We start from the raw sequence: 18,098 nt of genomic DNA, 5'->3' as shown, positions 1-18,098 counted from the left end.
AAAATTAGATGATATCAATAGATGCAAGTGTTCAGAAAAAGTGTTCAGTAAAATTTAATACTCATTCAACAACAAAACAACAGAACTATAGAAACTCTGAGCAGACTGGGAATAGAAAGGAACTACCCTCACCTCACAAAGTAGATCTGTAGAAAATGTAGAGCAAATGAAATGTGTGAAGTAGTCCAGTCAAGGTCAGGGTGAGCTGAGGATACCCCTGATCACCACTACTCTTCCTTGTGCTTGAGGTCCCACCCAGTGCCCTAAGACAACAAAAAAAGTAAAGGGAAGCTATCGAAAAGGAAGGAAACTCATTTTCATGGATTGTGATTTTCCACTTACAAAATACAAAAGCATTAATAGGTGCTGGATTTAAGATCAATATACAGAAATCAAATCCATTTCGGTACACCGATGACATTCTGCAAAATAAAAATCGAAAAAAAAAGTACTATTTATAATAAGAAAAAATACCTCCAAAAGTAACTGGGAGTTAAATCTATCAAAAATGTTCATGACCCTAGTATGTGAGAAAATTATTAAACTTTGCTGAAAGGTGTTAAAGCCTAAGTAAATGGAGACCTATATACTATTACTGGAGGATAGGAAGACTTGGTAGTATATCCTTATCAACAAGTGTATTTATAAAGTTCTTGTCCAGATCTCAACTTTTTTTTTTTTTTTAACAGAAGTTGATTTTGAAATCTGATGCAACACAGGTGGGAGTCCCCCCTCTACCGGATGCCACGATTTAGTGACAGAGCAGTGGCAATGAAGCCAGCATCATACTAGCCCTGCGATGGACAAACAGACCAGTGGGACAGTAGACAGACCCCTGCATGTGTGAAAACTGGTTTAGGAAAGGTGCTGTTGCAGATCAGTGGGGAAATTTTTAACTCCCCAATAAACGGTGCTGGGGCAGTTGTTTCAATATGCGCAGTAAAAGACACTGGGACTCTGTTTCTATTCCGCCATTAGTTATCTTGGGTGCTTTGGTGCAGCAGCATGTTGGGGTAGAAGAACCCTGGGCTCAGTGTCTGGCTCACTGTAAACGCTGGGCAAGTCCTGTCCCTCTCAGGACCCCAATTTCTCCATCTAAAATAAGGGCACTTTCAGGTCTGACATTGTTACTAAATAAGAATTAGTCAAAAGGATGATGGCATGTCTGAGGCCTGCCCCACATCACCGAGAAAGTTAGTTCCCTGCCCCACACTCCAGGACAGGTCTCCTGTCCACACTGTGGAAGGTAAAGCTGCTGGATGCAGGGACAAGTGGAGAATGAGACCATCTGAGTCTTCAGTATGCCCTTCTAACATTATCCTTGCACAGCTGTTTAAAAGGTGCCATCTTTACCCAAAAGCATTTTTTAAACTTGGCTCTTGGTGAATGACAACAAGTTGAAGGTTGGGTAACATTAAGCTGCATCCTCGTGTACAGCAGTTATTTCCATTATTTCCCAGGAAGGGCAGAAGCACCCAGGATCTCTGCCTGACCAGGCAGCCTGATCATTTGTGAGCCAAGTCACCCTGGGCTGAGCCCTATCCCTGCTTAGCCATCAGAGCCCCAGAGAAGGCTGCATGCCCGGCCTTCAGAAAGCTCGGGACTCAGGACAAGGACCATTTCCACTCTCTTGACACTTAACTATGCATCTGAACTTTGATTCCGCCACCTTCCCTGAGGGCTTCTGCTGCAGTAGGCACTACAGGGAGAAGATGAATGAGACCCAAGCTGTCCTGTTCAAGAGCCAAGCAATTACAACGCACTAACTAAAACAGTTACTCCCAAACAGGTGCACTGGATCACTGGGAAAACTTTTGAAAAAGACATTTCCTGGCTCTGCTTCATTCCTACTGAATTAGAATCTCTGGGCTAAAATCTGAGATTTCCTTTAATTTAAAAGCATTCTCCAATGAATCTGGTGTATCCAGATGACCAGAGCACACCCTGATTTCACAGCAGGGTGTGCTCTGGGCTGCTGTGGGGACTGAAGGAGATAATGAAGACATGTTCAGCACAATGTCAGGGGCACTATACAGAGGGAATGGAAGCAGTGACGACTTGGTTAGAAATGCAGACAGTCTGTGCTGTTCTCTAAACATGTTGCTGCTCCCTGAACTGGGAAACAGCAGTGAATAACTAACCATGTCCTAATTCCCCAGTATGACTGTTACAGCTCCCTCTTCTGAGCCTATTGCTTCCTACTTAGAAAGAATTGGTTTGGAACCAAAAGATACAATCTCATGAGATAGGACAAATGCCAGGCTTGATTATAAAAGCCAATTACTTAGATTTACAGCAGACATGGATTGAGTGAGAAAGACCTGGGGGCTTTGGGTTAATCCATAAGCTCAACCTACGCCAACTGCAAACTGACTGAATTACAAGTGGTCACAGGCTAGATCAAAAGAAATAATGGCAAGAGGGAGGGTGAGAGCAGTGCCCCCAACCATTGGTCCGTCCATGCCATGGGGCTGTTTGATTTGGTGCTCTGCACTTCAGTGCAATTATAAACAAAACTCACTAGGCCTGAAGATGATTCCTGTGGGGTACAGCAAGAGAACAGGAGAGGTTTATCCAGGAGAAAGCATGAGGCAGGGCAGGGGTGGGGGGCAGACATGATCAGTTTTTACAGAGCTGAAGGATTCCCATCCGGGCAAGGGCAAAGACAGCGACACTCCATAGGGGCAAACGAGCACCAAGTGTAGAGTTTCAGGAAGATAGATTTCAACACAATACAAGAGAGACTCTCCTAATGTTTGTCCAAAATCGGAATGTGATACGTTATAGATGGGGAGCTCCTAATCCCTGGAGATATTCAAGAAGAAAAGATTGTGAGGATTCAGGCCTCACAGGTGACTTAAACAAGACCAGATTTATCACATCAGAATTCCAGTTTTGATGCATCCAGGCAGGAATTACTGGGCTAGACAATCCAAGGAATTACACAACCTTCAGTTAAGAATTGCTGCTGCTTGAAATGGGATGGGACAGGGGAGGGAGACAAACCGTAAGAGACTCTTAATCTCAGGAAACAAACTGAGGGTTGCTGGGGGGCAGGGGACGGGGAGGGATAGGGTGGTGGGGTTATGGACATTGGGGAGGGTTTGTGCTATGGTGAGTGCTGTGAGCTGTGTAAGACTGATGATTCACAGACCTGTAACCCCTGGAGCAAATAATACATTATATGCTTGCTTGCTTGCTTATTTGCTTGCTTGCTTATTTATTTGTTTATTTTAAAGATTATTTATTTATTTATTTGACAGACAGAGATCACAAGCAAGCAGAGAGGCAGGCAGAGAAAGAGAGAGGAGGAAGCAGACTCCCTGCTGAGCAGAGAGCCTGATGTGGGGCTCAATCCCAGGACCTTGAGATCATGACCTGAACCGAAGGCAGAGGTTCTAACCCACTGAGCCACCCAGGCACCCCTATATGTTAATTTAAAAAAAAAAGAAAGAAATGCTACTGCTACAAACAGAGTGGAACTGTCAGAGGGTAACCGGTGAGAAAACTAAAAACTTCTTTCTCCCTTTTGAAATAATGACTAGAGAGGGAAATGAATTTGCAATCAATTCAATACGCTAGCTCCTCTGGACAACCTGGGCACTCACCAGGCTGCTGCTGCTCTTCCTGCTCAGCCAGCAGTGGTGTGGAGAGGCTGTTTCCATACATTCTACATATTTAACTGTAAGCACTGTTGTTCACTCTCTCTCTGCCCAGCTCCAAAACCTCTAACTACAGCAACAGTCACCATCCTGCTGTTCCATGTACTACACAGTTCACGTGCCATGCCATGCACTGTGTTGAATGTGGAGATACAGGATACAGCCTTTGCCCTCGAGATGCTTGCTGCGACAATCAATCACAGTACAGGGCTTCACAGGGATAGTCAGTTCCCAAATATTTAACAAGCCCTGGGGCCCCTCTGGTCGCCCACAGTATAACAGTGGAGAAAGCTGCAGAAACTGCAAAGTACTGTGGGAAAGGTGAGACAGCCAAAAAGCTTTAGGCATACTCGGGAGGGGCACTAATTAATTCAGTCTCCAAGGATGGGGTGAGGGAAGGTTTCCTAGAAGAAGTGAAATCTAGCTGAAACCTGAAAGTTGAGCAGATGACCAGAAGGGCGGGGAGGAAGTTGTGTTCCAAGCAGAGGCAACAGCATGGCATGGCATCCCTGAGGGAGTGTAAGCCTTTAAGAGAGCTGAGACTGAAAAGATAAGCTGGGTCAGCTCCATCAAAGACTCAACTGTCCCATTAAGGGGCGTGAACTTCTTTCCAACGTAATGAAAAACCATCTTAGAATTTTAGGCAGGGATATGATCGGCTTGAACATGAGAAAAATCACTGGCTACAGTGAGGAGGGAGAATGGACTGGAGGGAATGAGTGGGGTCTGGAGGCAGGAAGGCCAGTGAGGAGTGAATAAACAGACTCCATCTCTTGACAGGAGGAGCTACAAAATTATCTTCAGAGGTATGGGTGCCCGGAGGGAACAAGACAGATCTCCAACAATAACCCACCCTGTGTCAGGCTCCTTAATGGCTAAAACAGAAGTCCAAACTAGGAGTAGGAGGATGGAGGACAGGATGACCCTGCAACACCATAACCTTCCTTTCTCCATCTACCACCTGTCTCATGTCTACCTCCTCAAATCCTGGCTCCCATTCTGTCATTGTGTCACATGAAGATAACTGGAAAGGTGATCTGGAGAGCATGCTTGATGTGGTCTAACTTAAAACATAAGCTATTAGAAACCACACTGAGGTACCACTTCACACCCACCAGAATAGCTATATGGCAAAACAGATGGAGGGGCGCCTGGGTGGCTCAGTGGGTTAAAGCCTCTGCCTTCGGCTTGGATCGTGATCCTGGGGTCCTGGGATCAGGCCCCACATCAGGCTCTCTGCTCAGCAGGGAGCCTGCTTCCTCCTCCCTCTCTCTCCGCCTGCCTCTCTGCCTACTTGTGATCTCTGTCAAATAAATAAATAAAATATTAAAAAAAAATAGATGGATGTAAGTGCTGGTGAGCATGTGGAGAAACCGAAACCTTCATATTCTGCTGGTGGAAATGTAAAATGGTTCAGCTACTGTGGAAAACACCCTAGCAGTTCCTTCAATGACTAAACAGAGCTACTACATGACTTAGCAATTCCACTAAGTCTATACCCAAAAGAAATGAAAACATGTTCACACAAAAACTTATACACAAGTATTCACAGAATTATTCATAATAGCCAAAGGTAGAACAACGCAAATGACCATCAACTGATGAATGAATAAATGTGATATACCCGTATGCTGAAATAGTATTCAGCAATAAAAAGAAAATAAGTACTGATATGTAATAGAGCATGGATAAACCTTGTAAACATTATGCTAAGTGAGAGAAGTCAGTCACAAAAGGCCTTACATATATAGTATAATTCCACTTATGCGGAATGCCCAAGATAAAATTACTACAGGGACAAAAAGTAGATTCGTATTTTTAGTGTTTGGTTGTGGGGCAGGGATTTGAGGGAAAAGGGGAATGACTGCTAATGGGTACAGAGTTTCTTTTGGGGATGAAAATGTTCTAAAATTGTAGTGTAGTGATGGTTGCACAACTGTGGATATGCTAAGATGACTGAATGATACATTTAAATAAGTAGACTATATAATATGTGAAGTATATCTTAATAAAGCTGTTTTTAAAAAAAAAAAAGCTGCATGGTATCTGCAAAACTCACTTTGGGGCTTCTGGGCGAATCTCAATGAGAAGCAGATAATCTCTAGAGAGGCTGGTATGGCTGCGAATCTGGATTTGTGCCACACTTGTTCTGGAGTCATGAAGAGAGAAAGCCACCTGGACAAACTTGCTGATTTCCCAAAGCCCACTCCTCACACGGGAGACTCCACACGGGAGTGGCTTTAGGGTCAGGAGGAGCACAGATGTGTTTAACAAAGTTCTTTCTCCTGAGTTGGGAGGCCAACTAGTTTAAGATAATTACTGGAAGCTTAGATGAACAGAAACGTAATAGAAAGCCCTGGACAAGGAATCAAAAGAGCCTGTCCTGAGCCTACCACTTACCAAATGACCTTACATTCCCCAACTATCCATCTTCTGTATGTAAACTGGAGACAGTAACTTCTGTCCATTCCAGAGATGAGGGGATCAAATCAGCTGAACACTTTACAAATGTGCAAGACGTGTATGAGCGCCAGCTGGGTTGAGACTTAATAGTTAAGGTTTCTGCCATCCCAGGTACCACTATAGAAGCTTTCACAGCACGAATCCAAGACCAGGAGGAAGGGTGGGGTAAGTTTTAAGTAGGAATGCTGAACAAGGAGACAGACCATAGAAGAGATTCCTTTAAAAACCGCAGGTACTCAAGGTGTACTGCCGAAGGGTACATTCACCCTGAACAGATGCATGAAATAGGACATTTCAGCCCTGCAAGTTCCAATCAAGGTTTTGGTTTTAAAAACTCATACTAGGTTTCTGGGTGTCTCAGCTGGTTAAGCAACCGCCTTTGGCTCAGGTCATGATCCTGGAGTTCCAGGATCAAGTCCCGCATCAGCCTCCCTGATCGGCAGAGAGTCTGCTTCTCCCTCTGACCTCTCTCCTCTCATGTTCTCTCTCTCTCTTAAACAAATAAATACAATCTTCAAAATAAATAAATAAATAAATAAAAGCTCATACTATGGGGAGCTCGCTATTCAAGCGAGTTCAACACTTTGATAAGCAATGGAGCAACAGCAGCACGGACATCACAGAGCAGCAAGGGAACACAGACTGAGCCTCAACTACTTGCCAGGTGCTTTCCCTGCATCATTAGAGCTAGCCCTCATTACATCCCCATGCTATAGGAACTGTCCTCAATCACAAGGAGCAACACACCAGAGAGGCGGAATAACTTGCCTTTGGTCGTATAGGGAGGACATGGTAGAACGAGGATACCAGTTTTTGGAGGGAAGGGTCACTATTTATGACAAATATTACACACTCAAGATCCTCTTCTGTTAGAAACTCTTTTAGACGACGCCGTCAGCCTCGGCCAGTCAGAGAATAGGAGGCATCTGACTCACCCACCCTGCAAATGGCCCCACACATAGCATAGGTTTTAAACTTACCTTTGAACTTGCCTGTCGCCTTGTCAACCATTTCCTGAGCCTGCACAGGTGGACAAGCCCCCCAGCGTCGTTCTGCAGCTGAGAGCACAATGTAGGCACTAGTAGGAGCTAAGACTAGGAGTGCAGGAAGCGCAGCACCCTGGCAGCTGTACAGGCGGCGGGGCGGGGCCCCGGTTAGTGCTTCCGGGTGACGAACGCACGCATGCGCAGCCAACACCCGGTTCAGGTTTCTTGATCAGGTTTTCTTCATCCTGCTTCACAGATGAGAACAACGTGATGTTCACGTGCACTGGCAGCTATCAGATGTTCCGCTCTGATTAAACCATGGAATACAGGGAACCTGGTACCTGTTGGGTAGTCACTAAATGACTACTGAGTGAAGGACAGGTGGAGGCAACTAAGAAGACGTGCAGGTGGGTTTATGTGAACTGTAAGGGGAACTGAGATGATGCACTACAAGTGCTTTGTGACTGGCTCATATCAGAATTCAAATCCCGATGTCCAGTAAGCCCCTGGGCGATCCACCATAAACACAGCTAAAATTAAACACAAACAAAAACCCTTCCTTTTCAAAACCCAATACAGAACAGAACCAAACACCCTTCATGTTACAGCAGTGTTCAACAACAGACTGTTAACAAAAATTCTGTGTTCACTCAAAACCAGAGATTTCAAGTCCGAAATGTAGAGTAGTCACGTGTACATTAGGCCATAGATGGCAGGAAAGATTCAACTGATTAAATACACACCAACTATAAATCTTCATTTGGCTGGATAGTCAAATAGTATTCCCCAAATCCATAGGAATACCTTTTACTGCTGCAGGACTATCAGAATCAAGCACCAGCACTTACCAGAAAAATGAAGAGGATTTTTACAAAGGATGTCCCAGGAGAGAGAGAAGTTAATAGGGAGGATGGAACAGCACGTCCCCCCTCACCCAAAAAACCAGGAGCCAGTGGGAACTTACTGTTACCTGAACTTACCGAACTTAATGTTAGAAAGTTCTTTGTAGGGATTAGGAAATTAGGCTGAACAACAACAGCAACTAAAAGGAACCATTGCCAAGCAACAATTAAATTTTATTTCTGTTTAAACAACAGATACACCTAAGTTATCCTTCCAAATCCCACCTCCTGACCAAATGCCCTTAAAACTGAAATCTCCCGGGGCGTCTGGGTGGCTCAGTGGGTTAAGCCACTGCCTTCGGCTCAGGTCATGATCTCAGGGTCCTGGGATCGAGTCCCGCATCGGGTTCTCTGCTCGGCAGAGATCCTGCTTCCCTCTCTCTCTCTCTCTGCCTGCCTCTCCATCTACTTGTGATCTCTCTCTGTCGAATAAAAAAAAAAAATTGAAATCTCCCATTCTCTTTAGTTGTGATCTAGTACCACTCGGCAATTACATGTTTAGCTTTAAAACCATGATTTTAAAGCTCAAGCCTTACAACACTGGCTGCCTAGGCACCTCATGGTTCGTTTCCTTCATATACAGAATAGGCCCCAATTTTTATGTCAATGAAGCGATGAAGGTTTTTCACCCATCCAGATGCTAAGTTTTGATGCATCTGCCGTCTATGACATCAAATATGTCTTCTAAGGCCTTCTCTACACATTGGAGAAACTCCCGGGCATTGCGGTCTGGGTAGGAGGACACGTTGCAGCCTATCCAGTTGTCATGAACAGCATACCCAATGCCAAAGCCATCAGGGACCACAGGGGCAAAGCCACCGATGTTCACCGCTGGGCTGCTCAGGGTGCTCGTGGACAGGATGTTGTGGTTTATCTGCCCATAGGCGGGGTCCAGGTAGAGCTCAGGCAGAGCAATCCCCTTGGCTGCTGCCAGGTACCGCAGAGCAAATAAGTGCCGGTCAAAGCCCTGGCCTGTCCGAGACAAAAATAGAAAACCAGAGTCTCAGAATCCCAGGACGGAAAGGGATCCTAGTAAAACCCCCTGCCTGTTGTCGGAGTCCCCTTCATAGCATCTTTGAGAGTAGAAGAAGGCTCTGTCTGCTTACGTACGCACACATCCAACTCACTAACCTCTGCAGCTGAGCCTAAAATGAAAGTATGATTTTTAAAAATTCTGAAATTGAATCCATTTAGTCAGTCAAAAAAAAAAAACAAAAAACAAAAAACAAGAGAGCTATGGATTCAAAAACTAAAATAAAATCCAAAGTCTAAGTCTAGTGTAAAAGACAAGATTGAGTTGCTGGAACAAAATGGAAAGGGTTTTGACGAGGTTTCTAATCTCAGCTTTACTGCTCACGTGTTGGGTAATGTGGAGCCCGTGGCCCGAGTTTCCTACTGACCAGAATGTCACAGAGATCTCTTTTCCTTCCAGGACTTCTGGCTGTAGGAAAAGACGGAATTATGTGACCTTCCAGTTCCTTTCCAGGTCTCGAATTTTACCATGGAGAGGCAAAGGAAGGATGACACTTGGATTTGGGAAGAGCTTTTGAAATGGCTTCTTTCTAGGAAGCCAACACACACCAAGTGAGGCAAAATAAGAGGGGCTGCAGGCCTCGAAACCCTGACCTGTCTAAAGCAAGTCAGATTACCAATAAACAACAGAAAGAGAATTGTGTGTCACAGCTGAAAGGTGACTTTAAATGAGGATAAATTAAGACCCATTTCTCTATCCCTGTATAGAAGTAAAGAACATTCTGATCCCTAATGGCTACTCTGGCCATTCAGACTGCTAGGGTAGAAAATAATCACCACCTGGGGGTTGGCAGACTGACTGAACTAGTGAAGTGGTGGAAATCAGACGCGGAGGAGGATCTTACTGAGGCCTACCCCAGAGCAGAGGGCAACGTGACCCAAGGGCAGTCTCCCCACCCCCAGCTCACCCATCGCGGCTTCTCTGGTCAGCTGGCCGTGATACTTGGAGCACTCAGCCATCATCTGCTGAAGCTCGCCAATGCTGTGTTGGGAGGGCTCCCTGACAAAGGCCTCAGAACATCTCTTCGTGAAGATGGAGGCTGGCCTAATGGTCTCGGTGCGGCCGTGCTTGAAGGCTGCGGTGCTGCAGGACTCGTAGGTGGCCACGGTCTGCCCATACTGCCGCAGGAAGGCCATCTGGAAGGCCAGCTGGGCTACCGAGTCAGGACTCAGCCTCTGCTTCTTCAAGAACTCCTTGCCCCCTCTGTGAAACTGGATGAAGTCGATGGTGAGGGTCTTCACAATGGCATCAAACCTCTCCTTCGCAGTGCTGATGCCAGTCTTGAGGGCATCGCTCAGCTTGAAGGTAAGTTTCTGCACGGCCGCAGAGGAGTCAGTGCGGGCCGGCTGATTCTGTGGGCTGATGGCAGGAGCCTGAGTGCTGTCTTTAAATACTTCATTCAAAAACCTCAGCACTGCCACCCCGTCGCCCCAAGCATGCTCGAAGTGCAAGGCGGCAGTGCCATCCTTGCCTATAATGAGGTTAAAGGACTTATCGTACCAACGGTTGGTGCCGTCACCGTGTAGCATGCTGTGAGACAAGTGGACAAGGCCCTCGATGGGGAAGTCATCTAGGCAGAGACAGAACACAGCGGAGTCCACCTTCCTCAGCGTCTCCTCATTGCCACCATTCACCAGCTTCTGCCTGAGCTCTGCCCACACGTCTCGGTGCTCAGTGGTCAGATACGCCAGCGGAAACTCAGGGGCCGGGCTGTTGTCTGAGAGAATGTACTTCAGGTGAGCCTGGATCTCCGAGGCGCTCACAATGTTTCCGTCGCGATCCAGGACATCGAAAACATAGAAATGTCCTTTTCTTAGGACCAGGAGGTGCCTGGCCTTCTCATCAGTGACAAGTTCATCCCGAGTGCGTCTGGGTAAACGAGTTGAACTGAAAAGCCGAAAATACTGGGACATATCCAGGGGATAAGCATTAACCAGGTAGGCCCCATACCAGGACAGGGAGGAAGGCACAAAGCGTATGAGTCTCTTGAAGGTATCAGTGTCACTTTTGGCAGGGTTCAAATGGAAAACCTCTGGCTCCAAAAGACCAGCCCGCAGAGTCTTCAGAAACCGGACGGCAGAAACAGTCATGTTGGTGGCCCTGGTGAGCTGGTCATTATACTCAGACTTTGGGTCAGGGTTGAATGCCATGAATGGATTGAAGTTCAAGACGATAGAGTCTCGAGCAGTTAGGTACATATCAAACCAGGGGTCTAAAAGATAAAAAAATGTAAAAAGAGAACATCATAAGAAGTTAACACAGTCCCTAAAAATAAAATTTGAGAAAAGAAAAATAATCAAGCAGACGCAGAAAAACTCAACCTCACTTCTTGGTTATTATGAATAATGTTGGTTTGTACGAGTTTTTGTGTGGATGGATATTCTGAATTCTCTTGGCGGAAACAAGTGGAATTGCTCAAACACATGGTAAGTCTAAGTTTAACCTTTTGAGAAACTGCCTGGTTGTTTTCCAAAGTGGCTGTACCATTAGCACCAGCAGTGCACGAGGGTTCCAATCTCGCCACGTCCTCGGCAACATTTATTAGTGCTACTGTCTGTCCTTTTGACTGGAGCCATTCCCGGTGGGTGTATCATTGTGGTTTGGCTTTGCATTTCCCTAGGCTTATCGCTTTTTCTTCCTCATTCTGTTTCCCTTCTTGACTCTTAAACAAGTAAAGTAATACCTCACTTGCATTCATCTCGAACAGAATAGTTGTTCATTCCCACCCCGTTTCCTTAGGTTTCTCTTGTTTCATCTCTCTTGGAGCCAACATTCACACATGTGGGGCAGAGTCTTCACCATCATTCTGTATTCTCTGTACATTTGTGCACTCACTCTTAAGAAATGTCCGAAAAGTTGGGGCGCCTGGGTGGCTCAGTGGGTTAAGCCGCTGCCTTCGGCTCAGGTCATGATCTCAGGGTCCTGGGATCGAGTCCCGCATCGGGCTCTCTGCTCGGCAGGGAGCCTGCTTCCCTCTCTCTCTCTCTCTCTCTCTCTGCCTGCCTCTCTGTCTACTTGTGATCGCTCTCTGTCAAATAAATAAATAAAATCTTTAAAAAAAAAAAAAAAAAAAGAAAAGAAATGTCCGAAAAGCAATCAGAAGTAACAGTCAGTTCATGGGGATCATCTAAACTAGCCTTCTGCATTCCTGTGGACTCTTTACCTGTAAAAACTCCAGAAGCAATGTTTTATCAGAAAATGTGTCTTTGGGGGAAGTTCCTTTGAGATTAGCAAGCATGGATAAAGTCTACAAATAAAAACCATCTCCCACTGGAGGAAATAACTTTCACATGTAAAACACTGGGGACAGGATTAATGGACACACATTTATCTGTTATTCATTTGTTGGTCTACTCATTCCGTTTCATTGCTTGAGAACATGCTGTGCCAGGCCCTGCCCAGCCTAGGGGATAGAAGAAGAGGACCAGGACTCTGATTCAGATGAACTCTGGTGAAGGACACCAACAGAATTAAAACATGATGTAACACAATGAAATGGTAAGAGAAAAAGTATTGGGGTAAGATCCATTTGATGAAAGAAGACATGAATTTATGTCTCTGATCCCTCCAGTAAAAGAATTTTAAAGAGCTATAAGGCAAAGAGAACGAAAGAGGAGACAAGGGCAAATACTGGCCTTCGGAGAGCATTGAGACAACTGGTAATGACTAAGGCAGACTCGAGAACGCCAAGCCTGAGCCGGTGGCCGAGAATGCCAGGAGATAACATGATGTTCACAGAAGAACCCCAGGGGGCTCAGGAATTGGCAGCCTTGTTAAATGTGGTTGAAAGGCTATTTAATTAGACCCCCACTCCCACTCCCCAGATTCCCTTCCTGCACCAGTAGAAGACTTAAGTTTTCATCTCTGGAGAAAGTAAAACAGGGGGACAGAAGTCACAGCTGTGATCCCAAGCCCTCTTCCCTTACCCTACTCCTTCAACAGTAGCAACCGGCAGTTAAATGGAAAAGCCTTTCCTGGGAGTCTGACCCAGAGACATTAACATTAGGGGTCCCCCCAAAGAAACAGTGTAGCCAGGTCCCATTACAGTGAAGCTGGGACGGCCTGGCTCCACCCTCATCCACAGAGCTTCCAAAAGCTTTTTAATATCTCACTCAAATCCAAGGCATCAGAGAAGGAATATGAAGGATCTGAAGAAAGAAAAGAGGGCAAAACAAACAGGAAAGAAAAAAGCACCTTGGAGACAGACTATGAAGGAATATAAGAGTGTAAAAAAACTTCCCCAGGGCGCCTGGGTGGCTCAGTGGGTTAACGCCTCTGCCTTCGGCTCAGGTCATGATCCCAGGGTCCTGGGATCGAGCCCCGAGTTGGGCTCTTTGCTCTGCAGGGAGCCTGCTTCCTCCCCTCTCTCTCTCTGCCTGCCTCTCTGCCTACTTGTGATCTCTCTCTCTCTGTCAAATAAATAAAATCTTAAAAAAAGAAAAAAAAAAAAATCTTCCCCTAGGGGTACCTAGGTGGCTCAGTGGGTTAAGGCCTCTGCCTTCGGCTCAGGTCATGATTCCAGGTTCCTGGGATCAAGCCCCGCATCGGGCTCTCTGCTCAGCAGGGAGCCTGCTTCCTCCTCTCTCTGCCTGCCTCTCTGCCTACTTGTGATCTCTGTCTGTCAAATAAATAAATAAAATCTTAAAAAAAATTAAAAAAAAACCCTTCCCCTATAACTTATTAAGCACATAGAAAACTAAACAAAAGAAAGCATAAAATAATTATTAACTTCAGGGGAAACAAGTTCATACAGGAACAGGAAAAACAATTTCAATAAGGCTCCACGTCTCAGCTGACGGTAGTGTTTATATGGTCCTAATAGTGTAAACACTAAGTATGGAGCAAACCAAAATGACAAGTGAGCCCCGTGATCATCACGGAACGAGACCTGTGCGTCTACGCGTGTGCACGTGGTAGGGAGAGGACAGATTGCCCGATTCTGGTCTTCCACAGTGAGACGTCAGAGATAACGCCTCCAACTGAACAAGCGAAGACGCAGTGGTTCAGGCATGGGATTTGGGGACAGGTCAGAAGAGGGAGAAGCTGAAAGTGAGGAGTGGGAAACCAGGAGAGGGTCAGAAACTTGCTATTTTTCCAGACCAGCCTGGTAGAACTCTTTGATTCTTTAAACTATGTGCATGTATAACCTTATTAAAATAGGGGCGCCTGGGTGATTCAGTCAGATGGGTGTCTGCCTTCAGTTCAGGTCATGATATCAGGGTCCTGGGATTGAGCCCCTCATTGGGTTCACTGCTCCATGGTGAGCCTTCTTCTCCCTCTCCCTTTGTCTGCTGCTCCCCCTGCTTGTGCGCCCTCTCCATCAAATAAATAAATAAAATATCTTTTAAAAATAAACAAAATACACAGTAAATTAAAAGAAGTGCTGTGGGAACAGAGGTGGAACCAACCAGCTCTGAATGGAGAGGGAGGAGGACTGAAAGTTTTCCTAGAAAAATCATCCCACCTGGGTGGTTTTTTTTTTTCTTTTCTTTTTAAAATTGAGATGCAGCTAACATAAAACATGTTACAACTTTCAGGTATACAACCCAATGGTTCGGTATCTTCATACATTGTACAATGATCAGCATGATAGGTCTAGTTAACATCTGTCACCACAGAGTCACAAAGTTGTCTTTTCTTGTGATGACAGTTTTTAAGACCTTAGCGGCTTTCAAATATATAACACAGTATCATCAACTACAGCCACAATGCTGTATACTCTACCCCATGACTTCATTCTTTTCTAACTGGAAGTTTGTACCTTTTGACCTCTTTCACCCAATTTGTTCCCCATGCCCCCCAACCCTTGCCAGCATCTATGGCAACCACATACTTGGGTCTTAAAGAATTTGTTAGGCAAAAAAAGGTAGAGGGAACAACATGGACAAAGACACAGAAGAATCAAAGACTAAAGGGTTGAGGGAACGGTGAGCTGTCGAGTTTTGTCAGGCATGAGAGTATCAGGGTAATACAAGAGATGAGGCTGGAAAGGGCAGTTATGCCAGACTGTGAAGGATCCAGGGCGACACATACAGGGCACAGGACTTAATCCTGCATCCTTTTCATGGAACCAGTGATTAGGCTCTGCCTGGGTCCTACCTGCGGAGAAGGCGAAACACTGCTCCTGAGGACAAACTTCAGGTGAGATCTTAGTGGAGGAGGAGCTCCCTCGGCCTTGAAGTTTACCTCAGAAAGAGCAGATGAGGCATTCCACTGGTGGGCTGGTCTCACCAAAAATATTCTGAGACCAAACCAGGAGAAAAGATGCCTTCCTGTCCACCATGGAGGGCTCGGGGACTAGCGCGCCCGCAGCCCAGCGCACCTACCAGAAATGTAGCTCGTGTGTCTATTCCGCTTGTCCTGAGCGACCAGCTGCTTGTGCAGCTCCTTCCCAATCCCGTTCTCAAAACTCTTGCAATGCTGTTCCGTTTTCCTGAAATGTTCACGAAAAGACAGGATCAATCCATGGCAGGGAATACATGACTTCTAGACTCATGGCCAAGAACTCTTACACTAAGATTTGGGTCCCCGGCAGCATATTCCTAGAACCTAGGACTGAGATCAGAAAGGCCCTCTGATCAGAACAGCAATCAATCCAAAACAGATAAATTTAGGGTATCTTCTTAAAATGACTGATTGGGATGATCAATGAACATCTCATAAAACAATGTGTAATCTAGAAGGCAGCTTGGCATGAGGAAAAGGAGATGGGCCTTAGAATCCAGAAGAGCTGAGTCTTAATTTTAGCGTTGTCACCATCAAACTATGTGACCCTGAACATGTTACTCCATCTCTGAGTCTTGGTTTCTTTATGTGTAAAACAGGGACAATATACCATCTTACAAGGATAAAAATACTTCTAAGCTAAGGACTCAGGATAGTTTGAAACATAATACTTAGTAACTGGTAGCTATTAAATCATTACCGTGTCAAGAGAAGCTTCAAGTGACTAATATAGAATATTTAAAAGCAGAGGACTAGAGAACTAGATCATGAACAATCCATCTACATTTCCCATCATTGCCCAGGGAAGGATGTGATCCCAATAACAATGCCACTTATTTGTACAAAACCTTCCAATATGGAACACATGAACTGCACTGGGATATAAAAGCTTAACGCAACCCACTTTTGACAATATCCACTACTACTGTCCAATTCTATGCTGAATTAGTTTCCTAGGACTTCCATAACACCAACAAACTGCACGGCTTAAGACAACAGAAATTTATTCTTTCATAGTTCTTGGAAGTACAAAGCCAAGGTGTTGGCAGGACCATATTCTCCCTCAAGACCCTAGGGAAGACTCTGTTCTCTTTGTTTCTGGTGTTACCAGCGGTTCTTGGCATTCCTTAGTTTACTGATACAGTCCAATCTGCCTCCACCATCAATGGCCATGTCTGTGTCTCTTCTCTTCTCATAAGGACACTAGTTATACCAGGTTAAGACCCCTCCTACTCCAGTATGACCTTACCTTAAATAATTACACATGCAGTGATCCTATTTCCAAATAAAGTCACATACATGGTTCCAAGAAGGGAATGAATCTGCAGGGCATACTATCCAACGCAGTACACATGCTCACCAAGCAAACTTCTGGCCTGCCATATGCTCTCCTCAATGAACTCCCTACCAAGAGCACATGTCCTCTGCCGATGACCAGGGCCAGCCTGCCTGCAGGTCCACCTGACAAGATACAGCACAAAGTTGGCATTCTGGCTTAGAAACCATTGCCTGTTGAGTCTGGTCAAAGAGAATCTCACTCCAGGGTCTGCTCAGTCATTCCGGAGCAAAAACCCATTTCTTGAACTTGAAAAGGTCAGGACTAGGTCCCAGGGCCCTAGAGACCTGACTAAATCACAGACACTCCTTGAAGCTTGGTCCACTAGCACTTGCCAGCCTCTCTTGAACCACCCAACCACAGTCATCTGGGGGTCTCAGCATTTACCTGAACTGGTCATCATCTAAGAGAGGCTTCTGCGCACAGAGGTATCTCTTAATGGTGTCTTCAAGCTTGGGAATAGGCAGCCTGGGAAGAAAATAAGTTAAGTGTAAGGGTGACAATATGTGGAAGAAGTCAGTTAGCTTCATAAACCAAATTAATAAATAATTACTGGATAATTAATTTCCTTCCCCCAAAAACCAAAAATGGGAAGCCACAGGCCAATCAGAATAGGATTTACTAATGCAAATATCAATGGTAACTTTTTTTAAGTAAAATAAGAACTTTTTAATGTCTTCATGATGAATTTACAAGCAAAATATTCAAATAGATTCAAAATGGGGAAGCAGAAGCTGCCCGAAGCATTCTTATTTCCTGCTCACAAGTATGATACCTCTGCTAACCCTGTCCTGGCACTGATTTTAATTCTACTCGAAGTTTGAATAACTGCATTCTTCTCCCCCAAGATGAAAAAAGAAAGTTCTCTTTTTAAATTTTCTTAGGCATTTTATGACAGAGAATCATACAGAAATGAAACACAGGTCTGTCCAAAGGCCAGCCAAATATGGGATCGACCATCAAGCCAAACCCACTCACCAAGAGTCCTACTCGGAGAACCAGATTTTCCCGTTTGCTTCCTTACTCATCATTCTCTACCACCGCATTTCCAACCACAGCGATGGTGACGAGTTACTGGTCCACAGCAAGATGAAAACACATGGACAGCCTAGTGAGGTGTACTTGCTTTTTCATGTCAGTGATTTTACTGAACAATAAATCCTGTTGTACCAAAACATACTCATAGTTGTCAAGTTAGCACTGCCAACTTAAAATTAAGACTGATATAGTCAAAATATCTAAATATGGCAGCCATTTCGGGAAACTGGAACGTTATCCATAAAATATACTTTAAAACCTTACTGTAGGGGCGCCTGGGTGGCTCAGTGGGTTAAGCCGCTGCCTTCGGCTCAGGTCATGATCTCAGGGTCCGGGGATCGAGTCCCGCATCGGGCTCTCTGCTTGGCAGGGAGACTGCTTCCCTCCCTCTCTCTGCTTGCCTCTCTGTCTACTTGTGATCTCTCTCTGTCAAATAAATAAATAAAATCTTTA

At 45.2% G+C, this 18,098-nt stretch overlaps 1 protein-coding gene across 4 annotated transcripts in view; it reads right to left on the bottom strand.

The window, feature by feature from the left end:
• Positions 1-79: 79 nt before the first annotated feature.
• Positions 80-18,098, bottom strand: part of LOC111142846 (carnitine palmitoyltransferase 2) — a 27,266-nt gene continuing 9,247 nt past the window's right edge. Inside the window, exons 2-7 of one of the 4 annotated variants that reach the window (XR_002640289.1) lie at positions 16,995-17,075; positions 15,373-15,479; positions 9,954-11,258; positions 8,793-8,985; positions 7,106-7,356; positions 80-263 (exon numbers count right to left, since the gene is read on the bottom strand). Coding sequence is in view for 3 of the 4 variants with exons in the window: in XM_022496184.1 (XP_022351892.1) it covers positions 8,654-8,985; positions 9,954-11,258; positions 15,373-15,479; positions 16,995-17,075 (1,825 nt within the window). In the remaining variant the exon portion in view is untranslated. Of the gene's footprint in view, positions 264-7,105; positions 7,357-8,431; positions 8,986-9,953; positions 11,259-15,372; positions 15,480-16,520; positions 16,733-16,994; positions 17,076-18,098 lie in introns of those variants that run through there. The other 3 variants (XM_022496186.1, XM_022496184.1, XM_022496185.1) reach the window with 3 other exon arrangements.

The sequence above is a fragment of the Enhydra lutris genome, unplaced genomic scaffold (genome assembly GCF_002288905.1).
Source record: "Enhydra lutris kenyoni isolate GAN:26980312 unplaced genomic scaffold, ASM228890v2 scaffoldscaffold9, whole genome shotgun sequence".
Lineage (NCBI taxonomy): Eukaryota > Metazoa > Chordata > Mammalia > Carnivora > Mustelidae > Enhydra > Enhydra lutris.
This window is presented reverse-complemented; position numbering and strand designations above follow the sequence as displayed.